Source organism: Pagrus pagrus (genome assembly GCF_965226575.1).
Source record: "Pagrus pagrus genome assembly, chromosome: 4".
In the NCBI taxonomy this organism is placed as follows: domain Eukaryota; kingdom Metazoa; phylum Chordata; class Actinopteri; order Spariformes; family Sparidae; genus Pagrus; species Pagrus pagrus.
Genome location: NC_140188.1, coordinates 3,750,573 through 3,765,230, shown reverse-complemented (window position 1 = coordinate 3,765,230; position 14,658 = coordinate 3,750,573). Strand labels below are relative to the sequence as shown.

Genomic DNA, 14,658 nt, shown 5'->3' with positions numbered 1-14,658 from the left:
TGCGTAGGCAAACTAAACTGGTCTTTATCCTCAGGGTCCATTGAATACCAGGAATCTGTCTCTGACTATGTGCGTGTTTTCAAGGATGTAATCATACACTCATCGCCTCAGGCAAATGTAAAGTTATGTCATCAGGAAGGCAAGAAAACGCACATTCCTTGAGCACGTGGTTTCAGGGAAACGCAGATTTAAAAAAAAAAAAAGACGATTAACAAACAAAAGAAGCAGGAAGAAAAACATACTTTTTCATGTGAGGTGCTGCTGCTGTCCTAGACTTGTCAAACTCAGCTGCTGTCAGATCCAAAATGTGGTTAAATCAATTCAGGATAAATGTGAAGTGTAAGGAAGCACTTAGGCAGCCCTTCCTGGGTGAGTAGGATAAATAAAGCTAAGGGAACGTATATGTCATGTTTGGTAAGTTATATTCAGTACAGCAGTTTGCTCGTCCGAATATTTATATTCAAAATAACCTGAATTCCTTAGTCGTTGTGTGCTTTATTTAAGAATGTACATGCATAGCAATACAAATGCAGTTAGCTAAAGTTAAGTATGTTACCCAGTCAGTCTGTATAATGTCTCCTGCTGTTTTACTTCCTTGTTGAACACAGTTTCATGAAATGTGAGTTCAACTCAGTGTAGCTTGTCGCATCAGCACTACTAAATCTCAGCAGACAGAGAAAAGAAGGCTGCTGCTGGTTCATCGCTCAATGACTTCAGCGAAACAGTGTAACATAACGCAGTCTAACCTAAGCCTGGTGCATTCAGGAGCGTAGTCAAATCGAAACAAAAGTCACTCTACTCACATTTATATTTTTGAAACATTGTTTAAAGTCTTTTTAGACCAACAAACATCTTAATTTTTTATTAATTTTCAATTTGCCTAACGACCACTGACATTACTGGGTGTTGATCAATACGCTTTTTTTGTCCTATAAGCATCGTGAATTGGTTGTAAGATTCCTTTTAACCCACTGATTGATAAAACTAAAAAAAACAAAATTTGCAAAGTGGGACATCACAGTGTGATGCAGTGAGCTTCAATTGAGCTGCAGGGAAATGACAGACTATTGTTGTAGACAAATAACGGAATTTAACTATAAAAATATGAGATGGGGATCGTATCTGGCTTTATAGCAACAGAAATGGAGAGAGATAAGGGAGGAGTGTGTCTCCCAGGGCAGCACAGTGTCAGCTACAAAAATGAAGGAATCAGTGAATTCCTTCTTTTGTATTCTTGTTTTCGCTGTCTCCTCTTTCTCTTTCTTTTTTCTGTGCTTTTCACATGTGTGTAATTTATTCTTAAAAGAATTTTAAACAAGGCTGAGGGGATTATAGAGCAATAAATGACACAAACACAACTTATACAAAACCAAATACTAAAACACATCATTTTCACTTCTTGCTGCTTAACATTTTACCTTCTTTCTCATTGTTTTCCTGTCTTTTCCTCCCTCTACGCCCCTCAGCTCCTGTGCATTGTTAATACGCCTCATTTTCTATTTTTATTTCAGTTTCCCGCTATAGTAACACGTTTTGTTTTTTCCACAGACGCCCTCTTCCAAGTTATGTCACACTTCCCCTCCAGGGTCAGAATGTCTCACTTTATCACTAATAATCAAACCAAAACAACTTGTGATGTATGAGTGGCTTGAGCGTATTTGTATAACACTTCTCCGAAGCTGTATGCAGACCCTTTGACCAGACCCTTGGACAATTAATGGGCATAGTCCCAAATGTTCAATACATAATTTAAATTCTTCTTCAAACTGACTTGACTTCATTTCTCTGGTTTAGTCACAGTTCAATTTACAGTAATTCCATCTGGTGTTCGAAACATTTCACAACTGCTCGTCGACACTGTGTGCTTTCCCTCTGTAATCTTTCAAAATGGAGTTCACAAACAAAATACATTACTTTAATTAGACAGAGAGAGAGGGAGAGAGACGGCATCAGGTTGACAGGATGAGGCAGCAGTCTGGAGCTCAGTGATGGATGAAGGGGGGGTAAAGAGGGGGAGAGCACACTCAGGAGAGGAGGCCCTGCTGTAATACACTCCCTTGGGTGGCCCCAGGTCTGGAGGTGGTCGAAAAGATGAGGGGGAGTGTGTGTGATTGGGTCATTGTGTGCGATTGTGTGTGTGTGAGAGAGAGGGGATAAGATGGATGAAGGGGAACCATGTCCATACACCAGCTGTGTATTGTATTAATTATCTAAAAGAACAATTCCTTTGACGACGGAATGAAATATTATTAAAGGTGCACTATGTAGCTTGGGGAAGAAATTTTAATCAGAAGACAAAGATTTTTTTTTCTATGCCTAAACAAACGTAACAAAGGACAACATAATTTCATACAGTTTCACTGTATTTATATTTGGCGGACCCTGCCACCTTTCCAGCTTCAAACAGTGTTCTTGGGACCTTATTTTCCTTTGAGGACAGCTTGTTAATTTAGTTATGGACATTTTTTTTACATATATTGTTTGTGTTATTTCTTCATTTAAATTGAAAATATTACAATCCTGAGTTTGAATTTCTTCTCAAAAACTGTATGGTGCTCCTTGTAAGATGAAGATGTGAGGTGGCCACACGTCTTGTAAACTCAAGTCAAGCACAAACAAGAAGTTCTTACTTGAAAACTGACTCACATGTTGTTGCTGTTGTTGTTGTTGTTGTTGTTGCAACAATACTTTTTTATTGTTTTGTCCAAACAGTATACGCATTATTAAAAACACAAGCATATTTTAAGTTGCAGTCTGTCTGTGAAATACTGAATAGACCTGCAGTATGTTTAATCTCATAACTGACACATACTATAATACTGGAGAATATTGGACTGATGATTAATGTTTTTCTTTTTATTATTATTTTTTTTCAGCTGTTTCGAGAGGTACGCATCATGAAAACTCTTAACCATCCCAACATAGGTGAGTTACACTCCAAAGAATGATCTTGTGTGTGGAGGCCGTGTGTGTGTGTGTGTGTGTGTGTGTGTGTGTGTGTGTGTGTGTGTGTGTGTGTGTGTGTGTGTGTGTGTGTGTGTGTGTGTGTGTGTGTGTGTGTGTGTGTGTGTGTGTGTGTGTGTGTGTGTGTGTGTGTGTGTGTGTGTGTGTGTGTGTGTGTGTGTGTACTGTGTAGGTTTCCATACTGACCTTGGTGTTAACGTCGCTTCCTCTGTGTGTTACAGTGCAATTGTTCGAGGTGATTGAGACCGATAAGACTCTTTACCTGATCATGGAGTACGCCAGCGGAGGTAAGTGACATCCCCACCACCCTCATCATCATTGCCAATTTTTGTATGGTGCCAATTAGATTGAATACTGTGACGTGACTTTACACTAAAACTAAATAAGTTAACGTTTAAGTTCAATCCTTCTGTCTCATTTTCATTAGTGAGTCTGTCTCTGTGTAAAAACTGTTTCCCATACTCTCTTCTATTTTTGCAGTTCCTCTGTTTTCCTTTCTTCTCTCCTCATGATCCCTTGATCTCTGTCTGCTGCTCTCTGTATGTTGTGTGATCTCTTACTTCCAATACCTAATAAGGAGGTAGCTGCTCACAAGCGGATATGCTGCTCTCTTTAACTCAACCTCAGCCAGCTCTTCTTTTTAGGATCAATGCGGTCAGATGTTTGGCTGGAACACACAAAATATGTATGGGGACTTGCATACAAAAACATGTGAAACTTTTAGTTTCTTGAATATGATTTAATTGTTTAAGGAAGGGATGTCAAGCAATTTAGGAATATCAGGAATTTTTGATTTTGGAATGCAAAAGGTGTTAAGAAATAGTTTTCATACATATATTCCACTTGACTGGAGTGCAGTTTTCAACTGTTTGCTGTTTACTTAAAAAATAGACATGCAGAACCACTTTTAAGGACATAGGCTAACTTATTCAAAGTCATAGTATAGTTTTTTCTTCCCCACACATGACCATGTACTGTATGCCTTTACTCATTTCAGTCAGGACACTTACTCCACATTTGCTGGAATTCAAATGTTGGTAAGCTTGATGCACACCTGACCCTGAACTCACTATCCCCTGGCTGAGTGTTAGGAGTGGCAAAGATTTTATTGAGGAAAGAAGCTGAAGGGAGATAAAGCAGCAAACATGCAGTGCTGTGCAGTAAATATGAGCGCTTGAACTGTTGGACTGTATGGACAATTTAGTTGTTGCCAACAGTTTCTAGTAGGGATGCACTGGTTGTGAATTTCTGGGCCAAAACCTAAGTTTTTTTTTTGTCCTTGTTTATTTTGTTTTTATTGTTGTTTATTCCTCCTTTGGTGCCACGGAAACAAAGAAATCTTAAAAAAATAACAACTCTCATTCAGCTACAGAGTGCAGACTACAGAGTTTCTCTAATCTATTTATTGGAGGGTGTATGAAACATCTGACCATAAAACATCGGCCATGCTTGCCCAAACTACACAAAATCTCCATACTCTTTATTATTCTTCCAGGCGAAGTGTTCGACTACCTCGTGGCTCATGGCAGAATGAAGGAGAAAGAGGCCAGAGCCAAGTTCAGACAGGTCAGTTAAATCTCATACCTTACCTCACTTGTCTGTCTGTCTGTCTCTACACAACTAATAGCTGCTGTTATGCTTTTAGATTCAGACATAACATACTGAGTTACTCCCCACTCTTACTATTAATCTTAACACTGAGCCTAAACTGATAGGTTGGCCAACTTCTGGCCAGGTGAAATAGGCGTCAAGGAAACTGCAGTCACATTATAATCTGAACGAGGAGTTATGTTTGCACTGTAACAGATGTGACCATCTGACAACCAGCAGTTCCTTGTGGTTCGACAACTGAGCACAACAAAATTAAGTCTGGACTGATTAAGAAGAGAGAAAGAAAAAACAAAAATTCATTATGGTTACCAAAAGTTACAGGCACTGAAATATGAGCTACTTAAGAGTTGATGTAAGTGTTTACAGTCCCTGCTTGGCTTGTAACTGGCCAGTGTGAACCTAAAGCATGCAATAAACTTTTCCACTGTGGTGGAAAACAAACAGTAGGTGTGATGATTCACCAAGAAATTCAGTTATGTGTAATGTTGCGTAATATAGTTGCTCAAGGAGGGCGTATGAATTAAGCTCCTATTTTGGCTACCATTTACATGCAAGTACAAACATTAAGTGCAATTATCCTCCTTTTCTTTTCTTTGATGTCTCTTTTTCTCTGTCTCTCCTCAGATTGTCTCAGCGGTGCACTACTGTCATCAGAAGAACATTGTTCACAGAGACTTGAAGGTGATTACACAATGTTAGAAGAAAAATAATGAAGAGAGTCTTTGAACCTTCTTTAAATAACCAAAAATCTGAGAAAGTAAATCAAATGTCTGTCTTGATCAGTAACACTTCCTAAGCAGATATATATATATATATATATATATATATATATATATATATATATTAATTTTACACATGAGATAGTCACAGATGTTAACTTTGCAGTTGATATCATTCCACAGTTTGCCATTCTCTATGGCATCAAGAGGAAACTGAAATGACTGAAATTATTCAACTACCATTTATTTATATTGCCATTTCAAAAGCTGAATACACGCCAGCCACCAAAGTGTATTACAGAAAATGCATCACTTCCTGTTTGACAGCACAGAAAGAAATTATGGACTCAAACAATAACTTGCAAATATACAAATAATGTATTTCAGCACTTGGCTTCCTGTTTTTCCTGTATTTCGATGTGTTTTACTCTCTATGTTGTTTCTTGCAGGCGGAGAACTTGCTACTAGACGCTGACTCCAACATCAAAATAGCTGACTTTGGCTTCAGTAACGAGTTCTCTGCGGGCAGTAAACTGGACACGTTCTGTGGCTCCCCGCCCTATGCCGCCCCAGAGCTCTTCCAGGGGAAGAAGTATGATGGTCCAGAGGTGGACATCTGGAGCCTGGGTGTCATCTTGTACACGTTGGTCAGCGGATCCTTGCCCTTTGACGGACAGAACCTAAAGGTGGGTGATGTGGAGGCTGTTTTAGTCCGCAAAAATGTAATTTATGTAATGTAATTTTTCTCCCATAAAGGTCTTTTTTTTAGGTTTTGACTAACTATAGTTAATTCAGTTAAAGTGGATGCAATGTGCAAGAACCATAGCTTTATTTGTGCTTTGTTGTTTTCCTCCACCTATTATTGGTACTATACCAAATGAAAATAATCCACCTTAGAGAAATTCATGTTATATACGATCACCAGTCACTACTCTTTGCAGTGAGTTTACACTGAGGAGTGTAATACGATTGTCACAAAACAAAACACTTGCTGTGTATCCTTGTGGACAAACCAATGTGTTGAATGCATTTCCTTTGTAGTGAAACTTTTACAAAGCCGATTTATTTAAGTACTTTTAAATCCTGCATTGTTTACCAGCTTGTAGTCCTCTTCTTCCCTGTCATTGTTGGCCCATTGTAGCACGTTATGGGCACCTGTTGGTCAGTGGATTAGTGCGATTAGCATGTCACCCGTATGCATGCACGTGCATGTGTCCTTGTGCAATTGCAGTAGATGAATAAAACTGCTCTACAGCGCTACTAAAGGTCAAAAACTCCACAGGGAACCTTTAATCAGATAACTGTGCATCAGAGTATCACAACATATAGGATTTTACAATTAACAGTATTTAAAATTGCCTAGTCCTGATCTTTTGTTGATTCAGTGTCTCTGTGGCATAAACTGATTATGTTACAATGTGTGTTGTGTTCAGGAGCTGCGAGAGCGCGTTTTGAGGGGGAAATATCGTGTGCCCTTCTACATGTCTACAGACTGCGAGGGAATCCTGCGCCGCTTCCTGGTCCTCAACCCTGCCAAGCGCTGCTCGCTGGAGGTGAGGAGGAAACTTTACCTCAGCATGGCTGATATAGCAAATATTTAAAGCATGTTCAACATGACCACATTAGTGTCTAAATATTGAGCTGTTCAATGCAATCTGTGAAATAGTCCAGGTTTAATTCTCTTCATCTGTGATGTCCGTCAGTGATCTTCTGTTTCAAGGACAACAATAATGAATTAAAACATACGAAGATGAACACGTGTATTTGTTATAGAGTGCTTAAAATAATCACTACAAGTACAACATGTAAAAAAAAAAATAAATAAATAAGTAAAATCAAAAAATGAATTATAGTGAAAGTTGCTTTGGGGGAAGAAACATCTTCCAAATATATTTATAGCAGATTTCAGGTTTTTTCTGTGTCTACACTGTGTAGCTGTATTTGACAAGGCCTCTCTTTTTTCCCCTTTCCCCACCAGCAAATAATGAAAGATAAGTGGATTAATGTCGGCTATGACAGCGATGAGCTGAAGCCCCACACAGAGCCTGTGGAGGACTTGAATGATACCAACCGCATTGGTGAGAAAGACAAACTGCTTACTTTTATTTATTAGCTTAATCCTTGTTCACAAAATGATTGATAGCCATCTTGTAATGAGTTGGACATCCGAGTGGGTCATGTTTTCGCCTCCATTACAGAAGGGTCTGTAGTTGTGGCCGCAAAGTCAGCGATGCTTGTTGTGGTGACCTTTGGTTGGCTTTAAAGAAGGTCTGGGGCACTGTCCAATCTCCCAGGGATATCTTATGCCAGAGTCCTCGTATATTATGTCACTCAAAGCTTTGTTTACCTGAATGTCCTTAGGGATGTCATAATGTAGTAAACATAAAGGCGTAAGCTGACCCATTGTGCAGGCACTGTATATGGATTAAGCCCTGAATGCTCACCCCAGGCAGAGCAGTGAGATCAACCTGGGTAACTCCTTTGTAACTTGTCACTGGAAATTGTGGAATAACTATTTCTATTTTAATATATCACGTTCCAGACGTGATGGTTGGGATGGGCTTCACTAGAGAAGAGGTCAGAGACTCGCTTGTCAGTCAGAAGTACAATGAGGTCACCGCCACATACCTGCTGCTGGCACGCAAGAATGAGGTAAGTGGCTTGTCTTTATTTTTTTGTTTGTTTTTTGCCTCTGTGTTTAGATTAAATATGGCATATTTTTGCCAATATTTGGCAGTGTATATTATATCTCTTGCCAGACAAGCTCATATACCAATAATTGAAGAAATACCACAGTATGGGAGTAGGTCATATTCAGGATGGAACAGTTTATCACTAGTTTATTAACAGTCAGAATGCTAATCTTGCGTTGTTTACAGCTGTGTAGGTATTTTATTGGACATCGTTTTTCGAACTAGGCTTAACTTATGTAGTAATTGTTATAGCTCTGGGAGAAGCTGTAAACAATATAATTAACTCAACAGGACTTTATTTATATAGAGCTGTTCATACAAACATGCAGCCCAAAGTGCTTCACAGAGCAAGATTAAAAGAGCACAGACAAATTTGTGAAATAAAAATAGACAACAGTAATACAATTCTCAAGAGTTAAGAATTACAACAAAAAAGTGATTTTTTTTTTTTATATATCTTATTTTTTTTAAACTAACGCAAAGCCTGTCTCCAGTCATATCGTGAGTGTAAATCTTTTCTTCTGTGTCTGTCTGTCTCAGACGGATGGCAGTGAGTCTCGGACGGGCAGCAGTCTGAGTCTAGCTCGAGTCCGACCTGGTACCATCACCAACGGAACCAGCAAACACTCCACTTCTTCTTCCTCCTCTGGTGCACCTTCTTCCTCCTCTGCCCACAAGGCACAGCGCAGCGCCTCCACCTACCAACGCCAGAGACGACACTCTGACTTCTGTATGGCAAAATACTGAGATCAGTTTTGTTGATTAATTCTGAAATGGTGACTGAAATGTACCTCACTCAAAGCTCTATTTCATATCTCTCAGGTGGTCCGGCGGTTCCAGGATCGACACACCCCAAGAGGAGTCCCAGTGGTGTAGGAGAAGGGACGGGACTTAAGGAGGAACGGCTGTCAATCCGCAAGACAACCACCAATACTGCCGGCTCCCGTAGCATCCCGACCCCCTCCAGCCCCATGGTTAGCTCTGCTCACAACCCAAATAAGGCAGAGATACCAGACCGGCGCAAGGAAGTGACAACCACAGTAAGGCCGAAAGGATGTTTTTGCTGGTGGATGAATCATCCAGTCTGTCACATTTAATCCCTTATCAATACCACAGGTACAGATGGCAGAAGCCTCACAGTTCTCCTAATCCCATTTCCTCAGATTACAGCTCACTGAGGTTAAACTGACACAGATATTATGGAGGCTGTGAACATTAACATCCTTCGCAGATTGGAGCTGAAATGTGAAGCACTTACAGACTTTGAGATGAACAGCAAAGTATGGATTCACCCAGGGGGGATATGGAGATTATGGTCGTTCGGTGAGATTAGCAGGAGAGAGAAAAAGTTTTAAGAATGTAAAGAGTTGAACAGCAGCCAGATTAACCTGAGATTAACTCTTAAATGATCTGCACAGCAAATAGAGGAAGAAGTCATGAGGTCAAACCAGTCAAGGCAAGGAAATCCTAAAGTGTGTAACCTGTTTGGAGCACCAGACAAGCAGAGTTTAGTCAATCAGGGCTTTTCAAATAGTGTCACATAAATGTTAATAATATGTAAACAAAAGGCACAGTAAATGTCTTTTCTCTTTTGAAGCTCTTTGCAATGTGTTATGTGCTAAACCACAGCAGATCAAAGCAATTCCATATATTGTTAAATTCAATTACTTGCATGTGATTTTGAGTTTATGATTTCTTTTTTTTCTTCTGCAGAATAACATCCCTGCAAGTGCCATGACTCGGAGGAACACTTATGTGTGTACAGACCGATCCAACACTGATAGACACTCACTGCTGCAAAATGGCAAGGAAAACAGGTGAGAGGAGCATAGGAGTGTCCGTCTGTCTTTCTATGTCTGCTTATCTTTTATAGTACGTATGATAACAAGGTGCACACATAAGACTATCATTTTTGACATTGTGAAGATTTTCTTCTTTTCTTATTTTTGTGGAAATTTTAATAATACTGAAGGTATCAGCATCATGACTACAAGTGAGAGTGCCAGTTAGGCAGCCTGGAGCCAATGTCAGTTTTATCAGTCTGCTTGATGCCATATTTGACTTTGTGCCAGCTCTAAATTTCACCTCATTTTGTATCTAAACTCCCTTGAAAGACCTTGAGGGTTCATTGAGACTAGAATTAGATTTAGGTTAGGAAAAGTGAAAAAAAACTCATCACAGATTCAGTTTTATGAAACCATTTGTGCTGCACAGGCTATTACAGTAATAAACTGGCTGGAGCTGTTGGTTATTTAATGTCAATGCAATGTAAAACCAACAGCAAGACGAATATGCAATCAACAACAGTTTGACCTTGAATAGCCCTGTTGTATCTTATTTAAACTAATCAAGAAGATGAAATCATATTCATAGTACACGCAATGTGAAAAGGGTTGGTTTATAGAAACAGGTTCCACTGGTCCAGCTTGTCTCTTTCTGTGCAGATCTCAGAGAGTGTTTTGCCCGGGGTGTTTGTCTCACACACATTTTGTCTCTTCAAGAGAGGATAAAGGGGGCTTAAACTGTGTGTGTGTGTATGTGTATGTGTGTGTGTGCGTGCGTGTGCGTGTGTGTGTGCGTGCACCCAATATGAACTGTCTGTTGTTGTGACAGATGGTTGTCTGCTTGTCAGTGTCAGAGCATGGCAGGCATCATCCCCTTCTCTCTCGCTCTCTCTGGTCACTTTCTCACTTTCTGGCTGACCTGTTTTCCATCCTTCTGTCTCTTTATCACTCTGTAATTCTGCCAAAGCCAGGAAGTTCCTGTCTGTCGTCTGATCTCCAATACAATTTTCCTGCACAGTTCAGGGGGTTGAGGGCAGGTCAGGAAGAGTGTGTATCGAATGAGACCAAGACTGGTAGAGAGTTTTTAAATCTACTGAAACTCTACCACAAGAAATAATGATAATAATAATAATAATAATAATAAACCATTTTAAAGCTTCACAAAAACATAATATTAAAGAAAATAATAAATGTTGTTATGGGACTAAAGTGACATCAGTAAATTGCACAAACATGCCCATATTTGCCAACCATGAGCCTTATTTAGAAACCAAACAGAAAAGAAAAACTGAAATGTTGCTCTGGGTGGAGCTCTGATTAACTGGTGGTTAAGAGACCGTTTGGGCTTCATCTCTCTGTTTTAATTTGACGACCAGTTGTGGAAGAAGTATTCAGATCCTTTACAAATAAAAGCACTAATGCCACACTGTAGAAATATTCTTGTTTTAAATCAATGTCCTGCATTCATTATAATCATAAAAATGCAATTAAAATATTGAAAGTAAAAGTACCCAATGCAGAAACATTTCCCCCTGTGACTGTTATACTATAACATAACATTTGATTATTATTACTCACAACATTCGAAACTAAATTGAAATAATTTGAAGAAAAAAGCTGCAAATCAACTGAGTAATCGACTGATCATTTGAGCTGCCCTTGTTTCATTTATAACAAAGCATCATGCAAATGTTTTGAGTGCAGAAATCTTAAGTTGAAGAGTAATTATATAACTGCGAAAAGGAGTCAAGAGTACAATATTTGTAAATGTAGTGGTGTAGAAGAAGAAAGTGGTATGAAAAGAGAAGAGTCAAGTACAAGTACCTCAAATTTCTACTTAGGTATGGGACTTGAGTAAATGAACTTAAGTGACGTTCCATCTCTGTTAATGACACACCCGATACAATTACATTCAGGCATTACAATGACGCAATATTCTCCACTGCAGCTCCATTTTGTGATTTAACAAGTGGTGATGAGGGATGTGGAATGGAAGCAAAGAGCGACAGGTGAAAGGAGAAAGGGGTTACGGGATGAGGAAAAGAGAGAAAAAAGGTTGAGGAAGAGATGGGTGAGGGGTAGAAAAAGGGGAGGTGAGCAGTAGAGAGCAACAGGATGAAGTGAGGACTGGCATTGTGCCAGCGTCACCCTCCACTTGCCCCAGAGGCCTTGTCAATGTGATGCCATGCCAGAGTGGTTGATGGGACAAACACGTGCATGGACACACACACAGAGTCACATTTAGTTGATAAAAGTGTACGTGACAAATTGTGCTTACTGAAGTGGTGAGAAACACAAAACACTGATCATGTTTATGACAGTAAATGTGTGACTGGTTAGTCATATTTGTTGTTTATTAAACATGCATTAAACACACATTACACTAATCTAGACACTAATCTATGATGACTCTATAAGATAAACGACTTCATGCTAAGACATATTGTAGATGCAGATAAAACACATCATGAAGCTCAACTGAAAGATATAAGATAGATAGATAGATATTTCCTTATTTAAATGTCCAAAGCGTAAATGGTTCATGCACTTTTACAACCATCGCAGAGAGGAAAAAAAGCGAAGTGAAAGAGAGTTGAGTATTGTAAGCTTCTCTTGTCCTTTCTATGTTCTTCCTCACCTTCGTTTCAGTTCAGCCTCTCCTCATCTTCCTTTTCTCCTCTCCTCGCCCTTTTTTTCACTGTTCGTTTCTGAAACCTCTCCACCTCTCTCTCTACTGCTCCCCTCTCATCCCCGGTGTGCCCCCTGCAGTTAGCTGCAGTGGGCAGCTAGTTCACAATGACGTTAAACAATTTTGCTCTGCAACGGCTGCTCTTCAACTTAACACGTCTAATGGTTGTGGCCCACTTGAGCCCTGTGTGTGGGTGTTATCTAGAGCGTTATGAAAAGCAGCCTCAGGCCACCAGCCAGCCATAGAGCAGAGAGTCAGGGGCGGAGAGGTGTGTCTACAGTATGTGTCTGTGTGTGTGTGTGTGTGTGTGTGACAAAGTGGATAAAGAGAAGGGAATTGGACAAGAGGTAGGGGGGGCATGCAGAATGGGGAGTGAGAGCATTTTGGGTCAATTTTCAGACATTAGAGAGTAATTGTTGGTCATGACGTAAAGGGCAACTTGCTCGCCCTCTCACTCTATTTTATTTCTGTTCTGCCCTTTTTTAAAGTCCTGATTGTCATCTTAAAAACAACCAACAAAATTCTTTTATATATCTGCAAACAAATATAAAATATAATTTTTACCTAATTCTGCCTTCCATAATTTAGGGGCATATCATTAAAGAGACATGATTAATCACAAATGCAGTTTGTAAATGGCTTTTTGTGTCATTATTTAGGTTGTCTTTGGTATTGAACCTTAATTAGATTTTCTGTCCATGCACAATTAACATAAATATGCCTAAAAGAATAATGCTGGGAATACATACTCATTGCGAGCAATTCCAATAAAAAGACAAAAAACTATGATTGATCCTATCAACAAGAATTGTCTGTGTATCCAAAACTTAATATTGCTCATTCATCTGTGCCAAAGGGCCAAAGAACTATTAAAAACATATCAGTGAGTCACATCATTGCACTTGGGTACTGTATTTTTTTGGATGTACAAGCATTTTAGGGGAAAGGTAGCTTTACAGAGCCAGTAATTAAAAAAAAAAAAAAAGATTAGACAGTTCTTATACCAAAAATGTTGTCTCTCAGCCTCATTTTCAGTTGGACTGATCCATAGTCTCATCATAGTTTCTCTTCATTTTCAAGGTATAGCTAATAAAGAGGGACGTAACATATTTATATATATCAAGAAAGAAGGAGGTAAAGGGAAAATAAGAAGCAAAAAAAAGAGGAAGAGTATTAATAAGAAAAAAATAATGAAAGTACTTGTAGTTAAAAGAGAAAATCACCTTTTCCATCATGTCAGTATTCACATCCATCCAATTCTTTATGTTAGGTTCAACATGCATCATCCATCATTTGATCAGAGCCTTTCGCCTGCAGCCATCAACACATCCATTAAATATTTGATATAGCCTAAGCATATGGTTTTGAAATCGAATGGTATATGTACTGTATGTGGGCACTGTATTTTGAGTCAATGTGGGATTGATTGGTTATACTGTCCTGGTGCTTTAAATACTTACATAATGCAGAATGTTTATTAATACACAGATGAAAATGCTCAGTTTGTTTGTTCCTGAGTAACACTGATTTTAACAGTGAGTACTGTGTTTCGGTGATGATAACGTAATTTGACAAAATGCTAATTTACCCACAAGCATTTTTTTTTAATTCAAGATACCTCTGAATGCTTTGAAAAACATTTAAAATTTTGAAATATGCAAGTAAAGAAAGTACTATAATGTAAGGGATATGTGATTCCTGCACAGTTCTTACCAATTAAAATGATCTTGATTGCTCCTAACTCTTGGTTTTCCTCCTTCTTCATCTCTTCCTTCTCCCTCCAGTTCCTTATCCCACCGTCTTCCCCCCGCCTCCCCCTCAACCCACAGCATTGCCGGTGCCTCTGGAGCCTCCTCCTCATCCTCCACACCCTCCTCCCGCCTCTCCAGGGGATCCACAGTGAGGAGCACTTTTCATGGAGGGCAGATTAGAGACCGTAGGCCTCCGTCACATGCTCCTCCAGCTTCACCAACGCCGTCCCATGATTCGAGCCCACTGCCCCATGCAAGGACCCGGGCCACGACTAACCTGCTAAGCAAAATCACCTCCAAGTTGACTCGCAGGTAAGGGGAGAAACTGGGAGAAGGAGAAGGGAAGAAAAAATTAGAGATATTTATATAGATTCTGTAGTTGGTTAAGCATTAAATGATAGAGGATGAGTTTTACTTTTGTTTAGAGGCGTGATTAGAAGTAAAACA

General features: G+C 39.4%; 1 protein-coding gene across 5 annotated transcripts in view; it reads left to right on the top strand.

Moving 5' to 3' along the window:
• Positions 1–14,658, top strand: part of mark4b (MAP/microtubule affinity-regulating kinase 4b) — a 55,992-nt gene that overhangs the window by 28,208 nt on the left and 13,126 nt on the right. For all 5 annotated transcript variants that reach the window (XM_084351223.1, XM_084351222.1, XM_084351225.1 and 2 more), the window contains exons 4-15: positions 2,877–2,925; positions 3,186–3,251; positions 4,460–4,530; positions 5,200–5,256; positions 5,744–5,980; positions 6,728–6,847; positions 7,273–7,372; positions 7,837–7,946; positions 8,528–8,717; positions 8,810–9,027; positions 9,701–9,804; positions 14,245–14,523. In XM_084351223.1, coding sequence (XP_084207349.1) covers positions 2,877–2,925; positions 3,186–3,251; positions 4,460–4,530; positions 5,200–5,256; positions 5,744–5,980; positions 6,728–6,847; positions 7,273–7,372; positions 7,837–7,946; positions 8,528–8,717; positions 8,810–9,027; positions 9,701–9,804; positions 14,245–14,523 — 1,601 coding nt within the window. The remainder of the gene's footprint in view (positions 1–2,876; positions 2,926–3,185; positions 3,252–4,459; positions 4,531–5,199; positions 5,257–5,743; positions 5,981–6,727; positions 6,848–7,272; positions 7,373–7,836; positions 7,947–8,527; positions 8,718–8,809; positions 9,028–9,700; positions 9,805–14,244; positions 14,524–14,658) is intronic.